The sequence below is a fragment of the Capricornis sumatraensis genome, chromosome 12 (genome assembly GCF_032405125.1).
Source record: "Capricornis sumatraensis isolate serow.1 chromosome 12, serow.2, whole genome shotgun sequence".
In the NCBI taxonomy this organism is placed as follows: Eukaryota; Metazoa; Chordata; class Mammalia; order Artiodactyla; family Bovidae; genus Capricornis; species Capricornis sumatraensis.
The window spans coordinates 83,511,154-83,526,295 of NC_091080.1; the positions used below are offsets into that span (position 1 = coordinate 83,511,154).

At 49.5% G+C, this 15,142-nt stretch overlaps 1 protein-coding gene across 1 annotated transcript in view; it reads left to right on the top strand.

The window, feature by feature from the left end:
• Window positions 1-15,142, top strand: part of FARP1 (FERM, ARH/RhoGEF and pleckstrin domain protein 1) — a 236,270-nt gene that overhangs the window by 204,964 nt on the left and 16,164 nt on the right. The window contains exon 16 of the mRNA XM_068984199.1: window positions 11,270-11,351. Within this exon, the coding sequence (XP_068840300.1) occupies window positions 11,270-11,351 (82 nt within the window). The remainder of the gene's footprint in view (window positions 1-11,269; window positions 11,352-15,142) is intronic.

Here is a 15,142-nt window from a genome sequence, read left to right on the forward strand (position 1 = left end):
AGGAATAAACCACATTATTTCAGATGCAGGTACCCTACCTGGGGGACAGCAGGGGTCTGTGTGGCAGATGACCTCATCTTCCTTTGGGGATCAAGAGGGCGCATGTGACCAGTGACCTCATTGGTGCTGACCAATGGCTGACTGGTTAGGATGACCCTCCTGGGAGAGGTTGTGATTGGGTTGGTTAGGTACTAAGTCTTGGCTTTAGCCCAAGTGACTCCATTTGGGGCCTGTCCTTTCTCTTCTAACACTACATTATTAACTAAACTCCAGACTTTAACCAGTGATAGTATTTTTAATTATTGTTAATGGAAATCTAAAGTTTACCATGTACCTCAAGGTCCCCCAGATTTGGGGCTTAAATGTCACCGCCACTGTGCTTTTCTTTGCTGCCCTAAGTTAGGCTGTCATATTGGAGAAGGAAATGGCAACCCACTCCAGTGTTCTTGCCTGGAGAATCTCAGGGACAGGGGGACAGGGGAGCCTGGTGGGCTGCTGTCTCTGGGGTCACACAGAGTCGGACACGACTGAAGCAACTTAGCAGCAGCAGCATACTTCCATCAGCAGTGGGAAATTATAAGGCAGAAAAATTACCAGGACGTTTTCCTGTATGATTAGGCTGGAGCCTGGCTCAGCAAACACACCTGGTCCTGTCCAAATGGTGCATTCTCCCAAGTCAATGCTGGGAGAAGAGGCTGGACCGTTTCATTCAGGCCCAAGCCCAAGTTATCCGTTTCTTCAAAAACAAGGAAACAGGTTCGGTGACTTCTGAAAACACTCATTGTGCTTTTACTTTTGAAAGTGAGGACATTTTACTCAGCTGTTCAAACGCATTCAGAGAAAGCCACTAAAGAGCTTTGGCCTTTGGGCAGGAGCCCCAAATTCCAGCCCTAAAATGACTGGCAGGTGCTGGGCACAAACTGGCCAAGTCATTCCCCACAGATGGATGCAGGCCTGCCCCAGGTTCTGCCGGGGATGGAACTCGGCTTGTGGGGAACTGGGACCCAAGGAGGGGCATGCAAGGAGGCATGAGTAGGCTCTGGGCACACAGCTTCCAAGAAGGATCAGCTGGGTTCAAGAAAACAATGTGATTATACTTAATGCCACAGAACTGTACAGTTGCAAAATGGTGGTAGAGATCAGGTTTTACAGTGAAAAAATAAACTCTTAAGTCACCCAGTCGTATCCGACTCCTTGCGACCCCGTGGACCATGGGCCCCCAGGCTCCTCTGTCCATGGCGTTTTCCAGGCAAGAATACTGGAGTGGGTTGCCGTTTCCTCCTCCAGGGGATCTTTTGTTGTTGTTCAGCCACTAAGTTGTGTCTGACTCTTTGCTACTCCATGGACTGTGGCACGCCAGGCTACCTGTCCTTCACTATCTCTTGGAGTTTGCTCCAACTCATGTCCCTTGAGTTGATGATGCCATCCAACCATCTCATGCTGTGTCGCCCCCTTCTCCTCGTACCCTCCATCTTTCCCTGCATCAGAGTCTTTTCCAGGGAGTCGGCTTTTTGCATCAGGTGGCCAAGGTATTAGAGCTTCAGCATCCATCAGTCCTTCCAATGAATATTCAGGGTTGATTTCCTTCAGGATTGACAGGTTTGGTCTTCTTGCAGTCCAAGGGACTCAAGAGTCTTCTCCAGCACCACAGTTCAAAAGCATCAGTTCTTCAGTGCTCAGCCTTCTTTATGGTCCAACTCTCACATTGGTACATGACTACTGGAAAAACTGACTATTCAGACCTTTGTTGGCAAAGAGATGTCTCTTTGCCGACAGTCCTTATCTAGCCACAATTTTTTAAAAATAGAAAAAAAAAACAAAATCATAGGGAATCCGATGCAGAAGAAGACAAGAGACTTCAAAACAGTGCTTTGCACACGAAGGTCACCATGCCTGTGGGTTCTCTGTGAGTGCTGCCAAGGGCTTTCCTGAATTAGCTCGTTGGAACCTCACAGAGGCGGGCAGGTGAGCCTTAGACGTGACAGGTGTATTGGCTGATTGAACTGCCTCCATTCTGACCCAGTCAGCATTCTCAGCCAGGCCTTGAGACATTAAGTTGAACGTTAAGACCTCAGTTTGAAGCTAAAATGGTACCTAGGAGTACCATCTTACTCCCCGCAGAGCTTGGGGATTCAGAATGCAGCTGGCATGGGCAGGGCTTACCTGTCCAGGTGCATTTCCAGTTTCACTTCTCAGCAGCTTCCTCATTCTTGGAGGTGCTTTTCAACTCCCATTGTTATTTCCCTTAACTGCCCTACCGCTCTGTGAGGTCCGTGGGCTTTGTTTTAAACAGGTGGGAAAAACAGGCTTTTTTTTTTTTTTTTTACTTTCTTAAGTGACCCAGTGAGGGGTGTGGTGGGCAATGATCCTGGCTGGTCAGACACTTTTATCCCGAGGTGGAGACCTTTGACGTTAATAAACTCCATGTCTTATCTGGCCTCTGCTCGAGGGTCGTCAGGAGCCTGGTGACCAGACAGCCTGTTGTCATGAGCTTGGTGTGCGCCGGCGGCTCCTGCAAGCAGGGCGGGAAGAGGCACTGTTCATTTTCCGTGTTCTTGGCCACCACCCCCAAAGGTGGCTCGCTCACCCTCCAGCCAGGGCAGTTTCTCACAGCCCTGGTTGAGTCAGGAGCACACACGTGTACCACACACATGGACACGCGCCCCCCCGCCCCCAAGAGTCCACCTCCCCACACGTCATCTCTGGATCCCCGAGGATGGACCGGACCCCAGCCACCATCCTTCTGAGAGGTCGCCAGTGGCAAGTGGTTCCTGCCACACTGTGAAGCGCTGGCTGACTGCCACGCAGGTCATTTATATGACATGAAAGCTTTGTTCCCCCTGAATTCGATGACTGTGGACTGTTTCCCACATCCACGTAAAGGAAAGGATCCGATTTCCGTATTATTTTTGTTGTCACCCAAGATCAAAATATTTGTAAAGGTTGACTGCAGAGAAGCCCTGTAATTATTTCACGGGGGAATTATTCCTGCCTCACACACTTTGTTCATGGTTGGATTAATTCTTTCGTGCGCCAGCTCCTGTCGTCGCCACAGTGCGTTTACCACCGGCAATGACAACTTTGCTCGTTTAGAGTAAAATCAGCTGCGGTGCCTTGTCTCGTGGAACGAACGTTCTCGTCTGATGAGGGGTCCCACTGCCTCTCAGGCCTGACCTGCTCCTGCAGCTCCAGCCCTAATGAGTTTTTTGTCCTGAGCAGGAAGTTAGGGTGTCAACCCTGCATGTCAGAAATCCCCAAGTCACTCTCGAATCCAGCAGGGTCGATTAACCGCATTGATTTTCCACCTGTAAAATTGACTCTGCCCGGCTGAGTGAGCCATGACTCCTCCCTCCCTCCGTCCTCCCCACCAACCTCTGTCTTTCCTTCTCTGAATTCCTGAGATGTTTACTTAACCTTCCTGTGTCAGCCGCCCATCCTGGTTCACCTGGAATCTCAGCTCCTGATGCGCGAGCATCTGCCAAGACTGTGGTTTCCTCCAGGCGGACCTGCTCCTGGGTCTCAGAGTCTAGGGTGGAGCTCCAGGTGATGTGTGCCTGTTAGAATGAGTCTTGTTGGGAAACTGCGTCACAACTCTTGTGAAGGCTCATTTTTACTTAGGGCTTCCCTGATAACTCAGTTATCAGGAGAAATCTGCCTTCAATGCGGGAGACCCTGGGTCGATTCCTGGGTCATGAAGATCCCCTGGAGAAGGGATAGGCTACCCACTCCAGTGTTCTTGGGCTTCCCTTGTGGCTCAGCTGGTAAAGAATCCGCCTGCAGTGCCAGAGACCTGGGTTCGATCCCTGGGTTGGGAAGATCCCCTGGAGAAGGGAAAGGCTACCCACTCCAGTGTTCTGGCCTGGAGAATTCCATGGACAGTCCATGGGGTCACAAAGAGTCGGACATGACTGAGCGACTTTCACTTCACTTCATTTCACTTAAATTCTTTGATGCTTCATCTTCCACAAAGATTTTGAGACAGTTAACACATAGAAATCAATACAAGAACAGGATAAGTGAAGATGTCGAAAGTGCCCTGTCCCATATGGTAGCCACTGGCCACTTGGAGCAGTTTAAAATAACTGAAATTAAAAATTCAGTTTCTCAGTAACACGAGCCACGTTTCAAGGGTTATTAGACCCAGTGGCTAGTGGCTGCGTTTAGGACAGCAGACGTAAAACACGTTTCCATCATCATAGAAAGTGCTTTTCCACAGCATCAGGAGGTACAAACTATTGGGTATAAGATCGGCTACAGGAATATATTGTACAGTTTGGGGAATGGAGCCAATATCTTGTAGTAACTGTAAGTGGGTTGTAGCCTTTAAAAATGGTATTAAAAAGAATGAATAGTATTCATTACACCAAACACAGGGCCCACCACACAATAGTTGCTCAAAATACTTAGGAAACAAACTCATGAAAATGTCTTGGTTTCCTCTGGGGTAAATCGTAAAGATTATTTAGTTTGTTGTTGTGTTTCAAAGGCTCAACGCAGGGCGCCTGGCAAATGATGATAGACCATGCTTTTACACTTAGAAAATCTGTGTTCACATGCAAAGTCTGCAACATGTTAATATTAAAAATAAAATACCATTAGTGCTTCCCACCAGGGAAGCTGTCCAGAGTCACTGAGGTTGTATTCAAAATGCAAGACTCAAGGACGGGCCATCCGAGCCCTCTGCTCCCTGCTTCAGGCAGATCTACTTCTCTTGTGTCAAAGCTTTTGTTTGAAAATAGTTTCACTGGTTTTTAAAAGAAGGCTGTGCAAAAAGGGTTTAAAATCATTACTTTCAAATTAAACCATGAAACTCACTGGAGACAAGGCAGTGTGATCTACCTGGAAAAAAAGCTTGGAAGAATACACGGTGGAAGGAACTTAGGGCAAGATATGGATCGTGGGTATACCGTGGGGGGCAATGCATGTACACTTTTTTGTATAAATTAATTTAAAATTTCATCTTTGTTTCTAAGGTGAGAAAAACACTTTAAGGATGCAGGGATCTTCCCACTGTATCCTGCCCAGATTCAGCTTCGCTCTGTCCCCCAGGGGGCCAGTGGTGGTTGGTGATTGTTTCCTTTTAACACAGGAGTAAAATTGCCTGTTCTCAAGCATATGCAAGAGCTATTTTTCTTGAATTGTTTGCCTTGTTCCTGTCTGTATAGCCCACTGTGCTTTAAGAGCAAGCTACCTTTTTGTTTGTTTGTTTAGAAAAATGGAAATGATTTTCCCAATTGCAGGTGCATTTCTGCTGGAACACAGGCCGCTGATGAGTTTGAAAGTGCCCTTCTATTGTGCTGTGTTTTAATGCATGGCCGTCAACAGGACCAAACCCAGGTCTCATCTGGTGCTATCAAGCCTGCCTGTGAGTGGGCTGTAACTCTTGTGCCTCATATTAAACTGGACCTGGTAAACTTGGAAGAAGAAAAGCTGTAGCTTTAGGCAAATCTATAATGTATGCATAGTTGACAAGCACAAGGTAGCTGAGGGCTTGAGGCTGCCATGTCTACCTGAGCCAGAGGACAGGATGGTCGCATACCTGTCGCTATTGGGGGGAAATAGTGAACCCCAGCCCAGCAAGAACGCCTCACAAATGCCTTCCCTGCAAGTGGCAGTGTGAATTAACATTCACATTCATGAGGTTTCGCCTCTCCAGGGATTTCAAAGGCTATTGAAATTCATCAAAGAATATTGAAATCCACATCTGTTACATGCAGCTAATATATATATACACACACATATGAAATCTATTACTCTGGCTAATTCGTTGCTTTTTGAACCCAGCTGCCCTTCCTACCCTACATATTAGTGGATGATTTGTCTTTACTCATTTGCTCACTTACATATCCTTTTATTTACATAGATAAACATACAGATACATAGATGCATAGCTTCCCAGGTGGTGCTAGCGATAAAGAACCCGCCTGCCAATGCAAGAGGTCCCCTGGAGGAGGGCGTGACAACCCACTCCAGTATTCTTGCCGGGAAAATCCCATGGAGACAGACGCCTGGCGGGCTACAGTCCATAGCGTCGAACAGGGTCAACAACTAAAGCAACTTGGCACAATGACAGCACAGATACACACCCACAGACAAAATTACAGCCTCTTTTCCTTCCCCCCCACTTAGAACCATAGGAACCACAAGGAATGATAAGAATTAGGGCATGATGTCTGTTTTGCAAATGAGGCCTAAAAATTCACAAAGTTAAATCTATTTTCTTGGAGTCACAGAGCACCCCGACCCAGAGCTGAGTTGAAAAAGTCAGCCCTTTTAGCTCCAAGATACGTGGTTTTGCTTTCATGTTTTAGTCTAATGAGCTGATTCTTTGCTTTGTTGTGAGAGGGAGGAAAGGGCGGAGCCTTGGTCTGTCTGTAGTGGTGAATGAACCGTTTACAAAGGGTCTGGAAGAGTCAGAGATTCCGCGCGTGCGCGTGTGTGTGCACGCGTGTGTTCAACCTTGTGGCTGAGATGAGATAACACACAGTTGTGCCCTGGAGCACACTAATCATGGTACACAGGTCAGAATTCAGCATCTGGGAGGCTTCTTGGTACATGGGTTTCCAGCGCGAAATTGTCAAAAGAGTTTTCCACTGCATTGTCGGCGCAGTAATTAGCCAGACAGTGAATACGCGGCCCCACCTTCCCAACAAGGACCCTTTTCTTGTGAGGTTAACATCCAGAGGCTGTTCCGGAAGCGCTGTAATTACTTTTCCATGTTCTCCGTAATCAAGTGACCTTTTAGCTCTTTACAATAAGGCCAGTGCACTGGACTTGCGGGTTCGCTGGCGTTCACATGCAGAGGAAGCGTCCTAAGCGTGACGGTAATTCTCTACGGAGCAGCCGGGGCGCAGGTCTCGCCCCCTTTCCCGAGGGCTGACTCCGTGCTCTGGGGCCAAGGAGGGCTGGCCCCGGCTGCGCGCCAGCCTAGTTTCACCGCGTGGCCTCAGTCTACCCCCGCTCCGTGGATTGACTGGGCACAGAGGATCCCTGATGCCATCCCAGAGCAGTTTCCTAAATGAAATAAAGACTCTGAAAACTGAGGGGAACAGATAAGGTTCTGCTGGCCAGCCAAAGCAGGAAGGTCCCCCTTGCGTCTGGGTTTTAGCATCAGTGCACTTCTCTTTTAATAAAGAGTTGGCAAAGGAAGAAAGGAAGTGAAGTCAATCCAGCTTGGCTTCCATCAGCACTCCCTCCCCCTCCTCCCTGCCTGCTCCGCTGCTCCGGTTTCCCGTGGGTCAGGATGCTCTCTGTGAGAGAGAGACAGAGGATTGTTCAATACCAGTGGGAGCCGGGACCCCCAGTTCTCCCTCCACCCAGTCCAGAGCATTCTCACTAAAATATCTGGATGATGTCCTTTGGATGAACTGAAGACCTGTCTCATGTGCGTTGCCAAGTGGGACGCCCATTTGGAAGTTTGGGGTCAGTGATTTTAGGTTCCGAGATGATAGCTGCATACCTGTAAATCAAGCATAAGTTGTGTCTTCCCTCTTTTTATTGAAACCAGGCTGTTCTAGCTCAGCAATTCAGTCCTCCTTTGTTGTTCAGATGTGTTGGGGAGGGAAGGAGAATTTCCCAGCTCCTAAGAGAGCTTCGCCGTGATGCTGAAGGTGTGAGGTTGGGTGGTTCTGAACAGCAGGAAGCCTCCGTTTCTGGCAGGAGCTCCTTCCTGCGCGAAGTGTGTAAGGAGAAGAAGCAACCTGTAATTCACAACTGCATCCACACACTCACAGGATCCACAGAATAGCCAAACGATAAACATCTCTGTTGTGACCCAATTAAGAACCTTTCACCAAAGATCCAAAGATACCATACCCCTGTAGCTGATGGGGTGGAATAATTTCTGATCATGAGCAGAGAACTGAATGCTGTCTCAGGAGGGGAAAGGAAAAGTGTTAGCTGCTCAGTCGTGTCCAACAACTCCATGGACTGTAGCCCACCAGGCTCCTCTGTCCATGGGATTCAACAAGAAAGAATACTGGCGTGGGTAGCCATTCTCTTCTCCAAGGGATCTTCCTGGTGCAGGATCGAACCTGGGTCTCCTGCATTAGCAGACAGATTATTTACCATCTGAGCCACCAGGGGAGTCTAGTCTAAGTCAGACGCTGGAGCATTCTTCACAAGGCTGCTTTGGGGGAGAATGACCCGATGGATGGGGGGAGAGAGACTGGGTGTGGATAGCTAAGGCTCCTGGCATGAGGCTGAGGCAGGACAGTTGCTTCATTAAGGAATGAAATGGAGAAAGGAGATTAGATTTTGGCAGCAAGATAAATACCTCTGTGCAGAATCTCTTGAGTTTGAGATTCCTGTGAGGTGGCTTCCCTTGGAGCTTAGTTGGTAAAGAATCTGCCTGCAGTGCAGATTCCTGGGTTCAGTTCCTGGGTCAGGAAGATCCCCTGGAGGAGGAAATGGCAACCCGCTCCAATAGTCTTGCCTGGAGAATGCCCATGGACAGAGGAGCCTGGCGGGCTACAGTCCATGGGGTCGCAAGAGTCGGACACAACTGAGTGACTAAGCCACCGCATACACTGTGGCATCTTCGTATCCACCACCTTGAGGTCACTCGAGGAGCGACCTCTGAAAGTCATAAAACTCAGGGCCTGGGTCAGTAACTTCATAGCCCGTTGAGGTCATAGATGTGGCATCGTGAGTTGAAACCATGGAGACTAGAAAGGCTTGCTAGAAGTAGAGATGGAGAGAGAGAAGATAGCCAGGGATGGGTCCTCAAAACACAGAAACAGATTAGGAATGGCCTGGAGAGGAGGGCTTGGCAAACAGGACTGAAGATGTCACCGGGAGAGAAACCAGAGAGCAGGGCCAGGGCGTTGGGGACCAGCCAGCCGCGAGTGGGTGACCAGGAGCAGGAGTGACAGTACCCGCCTTGGTGGATTAGGTAGCTCAGAGGTCAGCGGCAGTGTTGCACAGAACCATTTCAGGCAGTGGCGAGAAGAGAAGCCATACTTTAATCAGAAGAGAAGTGCGTAGTAATTGAGGCCATCGGCCAGCTTGTTTGTTTTGGCAGCTAAGAGGAAGCAGGAGGATTGAGGAATTCTGCATCGGGGTGGAAAAGAATGGAATAGGTTAACGAGAGGACAGCCCTTCTAGAAAAACGATACAGACGAACTTATTGGTAAAGCAGAAAGAGACGCAGACGCAGAGAACAAGTGTATGGACGCCAGGGCGCGGAGAGAGAGAGGGTGGGATGAATTGGGAAACTGGGACTCACATATACCCACTACTCTGTATGAAATAGATAACCTCTAAAAACCTACTGCAACACAGGGAACTCTGGCCACTGCTGTGTGGTGACCTAAATGGGAAGGCAGTCCAAAAAAAAAAGGGGGGGATATGTTTATATGTGTAACTGATTTACTTTGGTGTACAGTAGAAACTAACACAGCGTTGTAAAGCAACTATATTCCAGTAAATATTAATTTAAAAAGAGGACGACAGCCGAAGACCCTGGCAGGGGCTGGGAACATCGTGGGCACCCTCGCTCCTTTTATTTTATACCTTTAATGCCCTGATGGGTCTGGCTGCTTGTCTCCCCTGTGATGTAATTCCCAGTCCATGCCCAGTTATAGACGGTGGAGTACGTGTGTTGTCACTGCTTGGCGTGGGGAGAGGGGAGCTAGGAGAGGAGCCAGGCTTCCTGTTTGTCTGCTCCGACGCTTCTACCCGCTTCAGTGCCAAGTCCCTTCAGTCGAGTCCGACTCTCTGTGACCCCATGGACTGCAGCCCACCAGGCTCCTCTGTCCATGGGATTCTCCAGGCAAGAATACTGGAGTGGGTTGCCATGCCCTCCTCCAGGGGATCTTCCCAGCCCAGGGATCGAACCCACGTCTCCGACATCTCGGGCATTGGCAGGTGGGTTCTTTACCACTAGCACCACCTGGAAAGCCTCATTCAATCCCTTCCTCCCTGCCCTCCTCTCCCCATCCTAAGAGCCCTGCTGTGTGAGAGGTTGAGCCGGCAGTTCTAGGAAGCTCTGAATGCCAAGAGGAGGGAGGTCATCCCTCCCGGTGCTGGAGGCTTAGGCAGCAGCGCCTGTGGGTGTAAGTTACTGTCCTCCACACTCGGGGTTTGCAGATATTTACTCCACCCTGAGCACGTCTCACCTCCCTGCCCAGATTTTTACCTTTTTTTCATTTTTAGTTTGTCCCTTTTCCTTAAATTGGCTTCTGGCTATCCTGAACAGTTGAAGATATTAGCCAGGTTCGTTGTTGAAAAATCATGTTTTAATTTTCTCTGGGAGATTCAGTGGGTTAATTGGCAGATACGCACAGGTATGGTAGCTAGAAGTGTATAGGCTGGGTTCCTGGGCTCGGGTCCAAGCTCCAGCCTTGTGATCACTGACATTAGACATGTTGCTTCATTTCTTTGTGCCTCAGTATTTAGCTGTTCAAAGGGGGTGATGGCGGTACCTGGTCACAAGGCTGCCAAGAGCATTCAGTGACTAGTCAGTACCTGTAATGTGCTCAGCACTGTGTGGTCAGTGCTCAGTAACCGAAGCTGCCATTATTATTAATAATATTCCTTTACTCACTGCTGTTTAAGCCCCTAGATTATCAATATTGGATACAGCCTAGAGCCATAGAGAAATTAATATATACCCAGATGCTCCATTCAAAACACCCATGTCTTTGTCTTTCGCCACCCAGCATGTCCGAGGGACCCCTGACCCACCTCAATACCTGGGACCCCATCCTGCCCGCTTCTGGGTCGTTCTTCACATACCCACCTCTGTAAGGGGGTCTCCTGCACGCCCTCATTTATATTTTTCTCTTGCCAAGGGCTTTTCACACAGCCCTTTGTCTGTTTCAGGTAAGGACTCTTGGGAGCAAAAAACCTTGATTTTTGAGGCTAAGCCTGGCTTCTTACAAGTGTCTGTTAGTCCCTGTCTATGAGAAAGAATCAGTTTCATGAGCTTGTTCCTGCAAGTCATCTCCTCGTTGTTCTAATGCTGAGAAAATCACCCAAGCGTGGATGGAAAAAGAAATGTTAAATGAGATCAAATTAAAGTGAACAGGATGTGGCTCATCCCTGCCACTTTCAGAGCACAAGTGGACTTCTTTGTCTGCAGAAGGACTGGGGTCATTTTGAAATCTCCTTCTAGCGCTGATGTCCTGTGACACACAGAGAAAGGAAAGTACAGATAGGTTAGCGGATTGGAAGACGTGAAGGTTGACGGTTTGTCATCTGGGGCTGGCACGTTGATCCGGTCATGTTTGCACTGCTAACGCTTTGGTTTCCAACCCTTTGCTCCCAGGGAAGGCCGCTCGAATGCCCACATCAGAGGAGATTACCAAAGAATCGGAGACGTGATGCTGAAGAACATTCAGGGGATGAAGGTAAGCTGCTGGTGGGAGAGGGAAGCGGGGGCGGGGCTCCCCTGGGAGGGAAACTCGGACTGTGATCCCCACCTGGGATTCGCATCTGCGTATAGCACAGCCTTGGAGGAACTCCTGCCTCCCCTGGATAATTTTATTTGGCGGCATAAAAGAAAATCCAGTTCAGTACTTTTCCAACGCTCTGTGTTGGAACCAGAACAACAGGTATTCTCTATGAGTCATTTGAAGAAAGCTGTGTAGACAAAACATTGGTTGACCGAGCATTTCACTGGTAGTCAGTTGTTTTGGGTTCTTCGACAAAAACATTGGATTCAGAGCTATGTAGGAATTCCAGGCAATTCTGTGACTTTCAGTCAGTTTATAAGGTAAATATATTTTTGACCGTTAAGTGATATCTAACTGACACCAAAGAATGAAAGTCTCCCAAAATGTCGGGACAGAGTGAACCAGGAGTCTGCCTCTTGTTTGAAATCTTCCCACCTCTTAGGTCTGAAATTTTATTTTTGCCTTTCGTTCGAATCCATTAGTAATTCCTTTAAAAATGGAATGTTTTAACTCACACAGTTTATCTTTCAAATATGAATACATCTGTGTGTGTGAGTCACTCAGTTGTGTCTGACTCTGCAACCCCATGGACTGTAGCCCGCCAGGGTCCTCTGTCCATGGAATTCCCCAGGCAAGAATACTGGGGTAGGTGGCCAAATCAACCCTGAATATGCATTGAAAGAACGGATGCTGAAGTTGACTTCTTGATGCGAAGAGCTGACTCACTGGGAAAGACTGTGATGCTGGGAAAGATTGAGGGCAAGAGGAGAAGGGGGAGACAGAGGATGAATGGTTGAATGGCATCACCAACTCAATGGACATGAGTTTGAGCAAACTCCAGGAGATAGTGAAGGACAGGGAAGCCTGGAGTGCGGCAGTCCATGGGGTCACAAAGACTGCATCCATAGGTCAGACACGACTGAGTGACCGAACAACATTCTTTCCCTTCTCCAGGGGATCTTCCCAACCCAGGGGTCAAACCTGGGTGTCCTGCATTACAGGTGGCTTCTTTACTGTCTGAGCCACCAGGGAAACCTGAATACATTTGTAGTTAACATTTTAAAGCAATCTTCCTGTAGCTCAGCCTCCGAAGCCTGTCTAACAACCTTAACTAATAACTAAGCTTGTTGTTTAATCTCTAAGTCATGTCTGACTCTGCAACCTCTGTCCATGGGATTTCCCAGGCAAGAATACTGGAATGGGTTGCCATTTCCTTCTCCAAGGGTTCTTCCCAACCGAGGGATCAAACCTGCGTCTCGTGCACTGCAGGCGAATTCTTTACCCCCTGAAGAAGGCAGGTTGCTTGTCCCGTCACCACTTCAGTCCATCCAACCATTCTTCCATCTGTCTATATATACTGTCCATCCACACTAGCTGAGAGCATACAATGTCTAAAGCACTTGTAGAGTTACAGTTATTGTTGAAGTTTGAAAGTGTCCCACCCCCTTGGGATAGCCCTGGCATTCTCCCTGTGTACCAGCTCCCCTTGCGACCCTCCCACGGAAGGGTGCCCTTGCTTAGACTAGACATCCATGCTCCTTTCCGGTCACCTAGCACCTAAAACCTCCTAAACACAGACCTGATTTCCGCCCAGGGCAATTCTTCCCCCTCCATCTAGTGAGCTGGCATGTTTGCATTTAGTCGGCTTCCTTGGCCGTGCTGGCATTTTGATTACTGTGCCAACGCCACAAGCATTTATGGCGCGGAACTCTGTGCAAACAAAATAAAAATAGATGGGAGGCTTAGACTCTGGCAGCGTTTTAGAGAAATCGGTTTTTCTTCTATTTTTATTTTTTATTGTGGCTGTTATTGTCGGTTATAGGGAGTTTTTATAAAGCGTGGAGGGGAGCAGCTGAAGGTTCCAGAGAAGTGCCAACGCCGGCGCTTCTGTCCACAGTGCTTTGCACAGGCCCCAGCTTGCAGTCTTTCCTGCCCATCCCCCTACCCGGGCATCCACCTGCACACGTGCAGATGTTCAGCAGGGCTGGGGACATCACTGGCTTTTGTCCCCAGACCCTCCACACAGGATGAGCGAGCCGGCCAGAGCTCCAATCCCGCCTAAAGTCAGGCACCCAGGTGGTGATCTCTCACCTGGGCTGAAATGTTCTGGCAGCATCAGCCACACACGCAGAGGAGGCCCTCGCCTTGCACCTTGACCCTTCCCCTGTCATTTAGGCTGTGACCTTCCCCCCCGAGGCCCGGGCATCTCCTGCCCCCTCTCCTTGTTCATTTCTTAGTGCTTCCCTCCCTCTGGCTCTCTGTTCTCTTCCCCGTGACTCACCTCTTATCCTCTCCAGCCACCATTTACATCATGGCCACCCTGATGAGGCTCCAAACCCGCCTTGTTTCTCTGTGGTTTAGAGAATACAGTCCAAACTCTTAAAGCCTTCCCTGGTCAGTTTTGCCAGATCCCTCATCCCTCCACCCACCCCACCCCAACCTTCATGTTCTACTCCGTGCTCCAAGGACCTTGCACCCACCTCTCCAGGTGCTCAGGGCCTTGCAAGACCCTTGCCTGAGCGGGATGCCTGCAGTGGTTCGTCTGCTCATTACTGCAGGCGGGCAGCAGGCCTCCTGGCAGTGCCGGCTGTGTGTATGTAGTGACAGGATGGACACTCTCAAAAAAAGGGATCACAAGTGTGCGAACACTGCATAGAGCTACATGCACGCACACCCGTGCACACACACTGACATAGGCATACACACACAAGTTGAGGGTGTGTGTAACTGGCTGAATGAACGCTGGACTTTCCCAGCGTCAGCATCCTGGTTGGGCTCCATGCTGTAGTTAGACAACATGTGAGCAGGAGGGGAGGCTGGGGGAAGGATGCGTAAGACCCCCTGCACTTGCCTTTGCAACTTCCTGTGAATCTATACGGGGCTTCCCTGGTGGCTCAGCGGTGAAGAATCCACCTGCAATGCAGGAGATGCAGGTTTGATCCCTGGGCTGGGAAGATCCTCTGGAGGAGGAAATGGCAACTCGCTGTAGTATTCTTGCCTGGAGAATCCCACGGGTGGAGGAGCTTGGCGGGCTACAGTCCGTGGGATTGCAAAGAGTCGAACTCGACTGAAGCAGCTCAGCACAGCACGCATGAATCTGTATATTTATATTTTTAAAATCACCAAATAAACTCAACAGGGAGACCACGTGATAGTGGCTACGGGGGACAGGAAGTCCAGGAGGAGGAGGAGTCACTAACTTGGCCTGGAGAGCAGGGGAAGACTCAGAGCTGAGCCTGCAGGGGTCCTTAGGAGCAGAGTGCCCCATGCCATGGCTCTGGGTGCCAGAGCCCGGCACAGTCAAGGGCAGGTTATTCAGTAGGTGCCGGGAGTGAGGAGCAAGAAGCCACAGTGGAGGGGCAGGAGAGGTCACCCATCAGGGCCCCATGCGCCCTGCTGAACTCTAGAGGTTGTCCTGAGACGGTGGGAGTTCTTGGGATATCCCAAGCAGGAGGTGAAGTGCGCAGTTGCACTGGAGGACGCTCCTTTGGGAGCCACTTGAAAGTCAGGGGGCAGAAGTGAGGCAGAGACCCCAATGGAGACCCTGGCGGTGGTCAGAACAAGGGCGGTGACCACTGGGCGAAGCCAGGAACAGGCTTGCTGTTTGCAGGAGGTAGAACCGGTAGGTCTTGGCGAAGAATTCAAAACCTGAGGGCATCTGGAATCTTCTCCTGGTTTTTCTGTGTTGAGCACCCATCCTGGGTGAGAGGATCGGTGGGCAGCCTCAGTTGCAGTAAGGTGGGGGC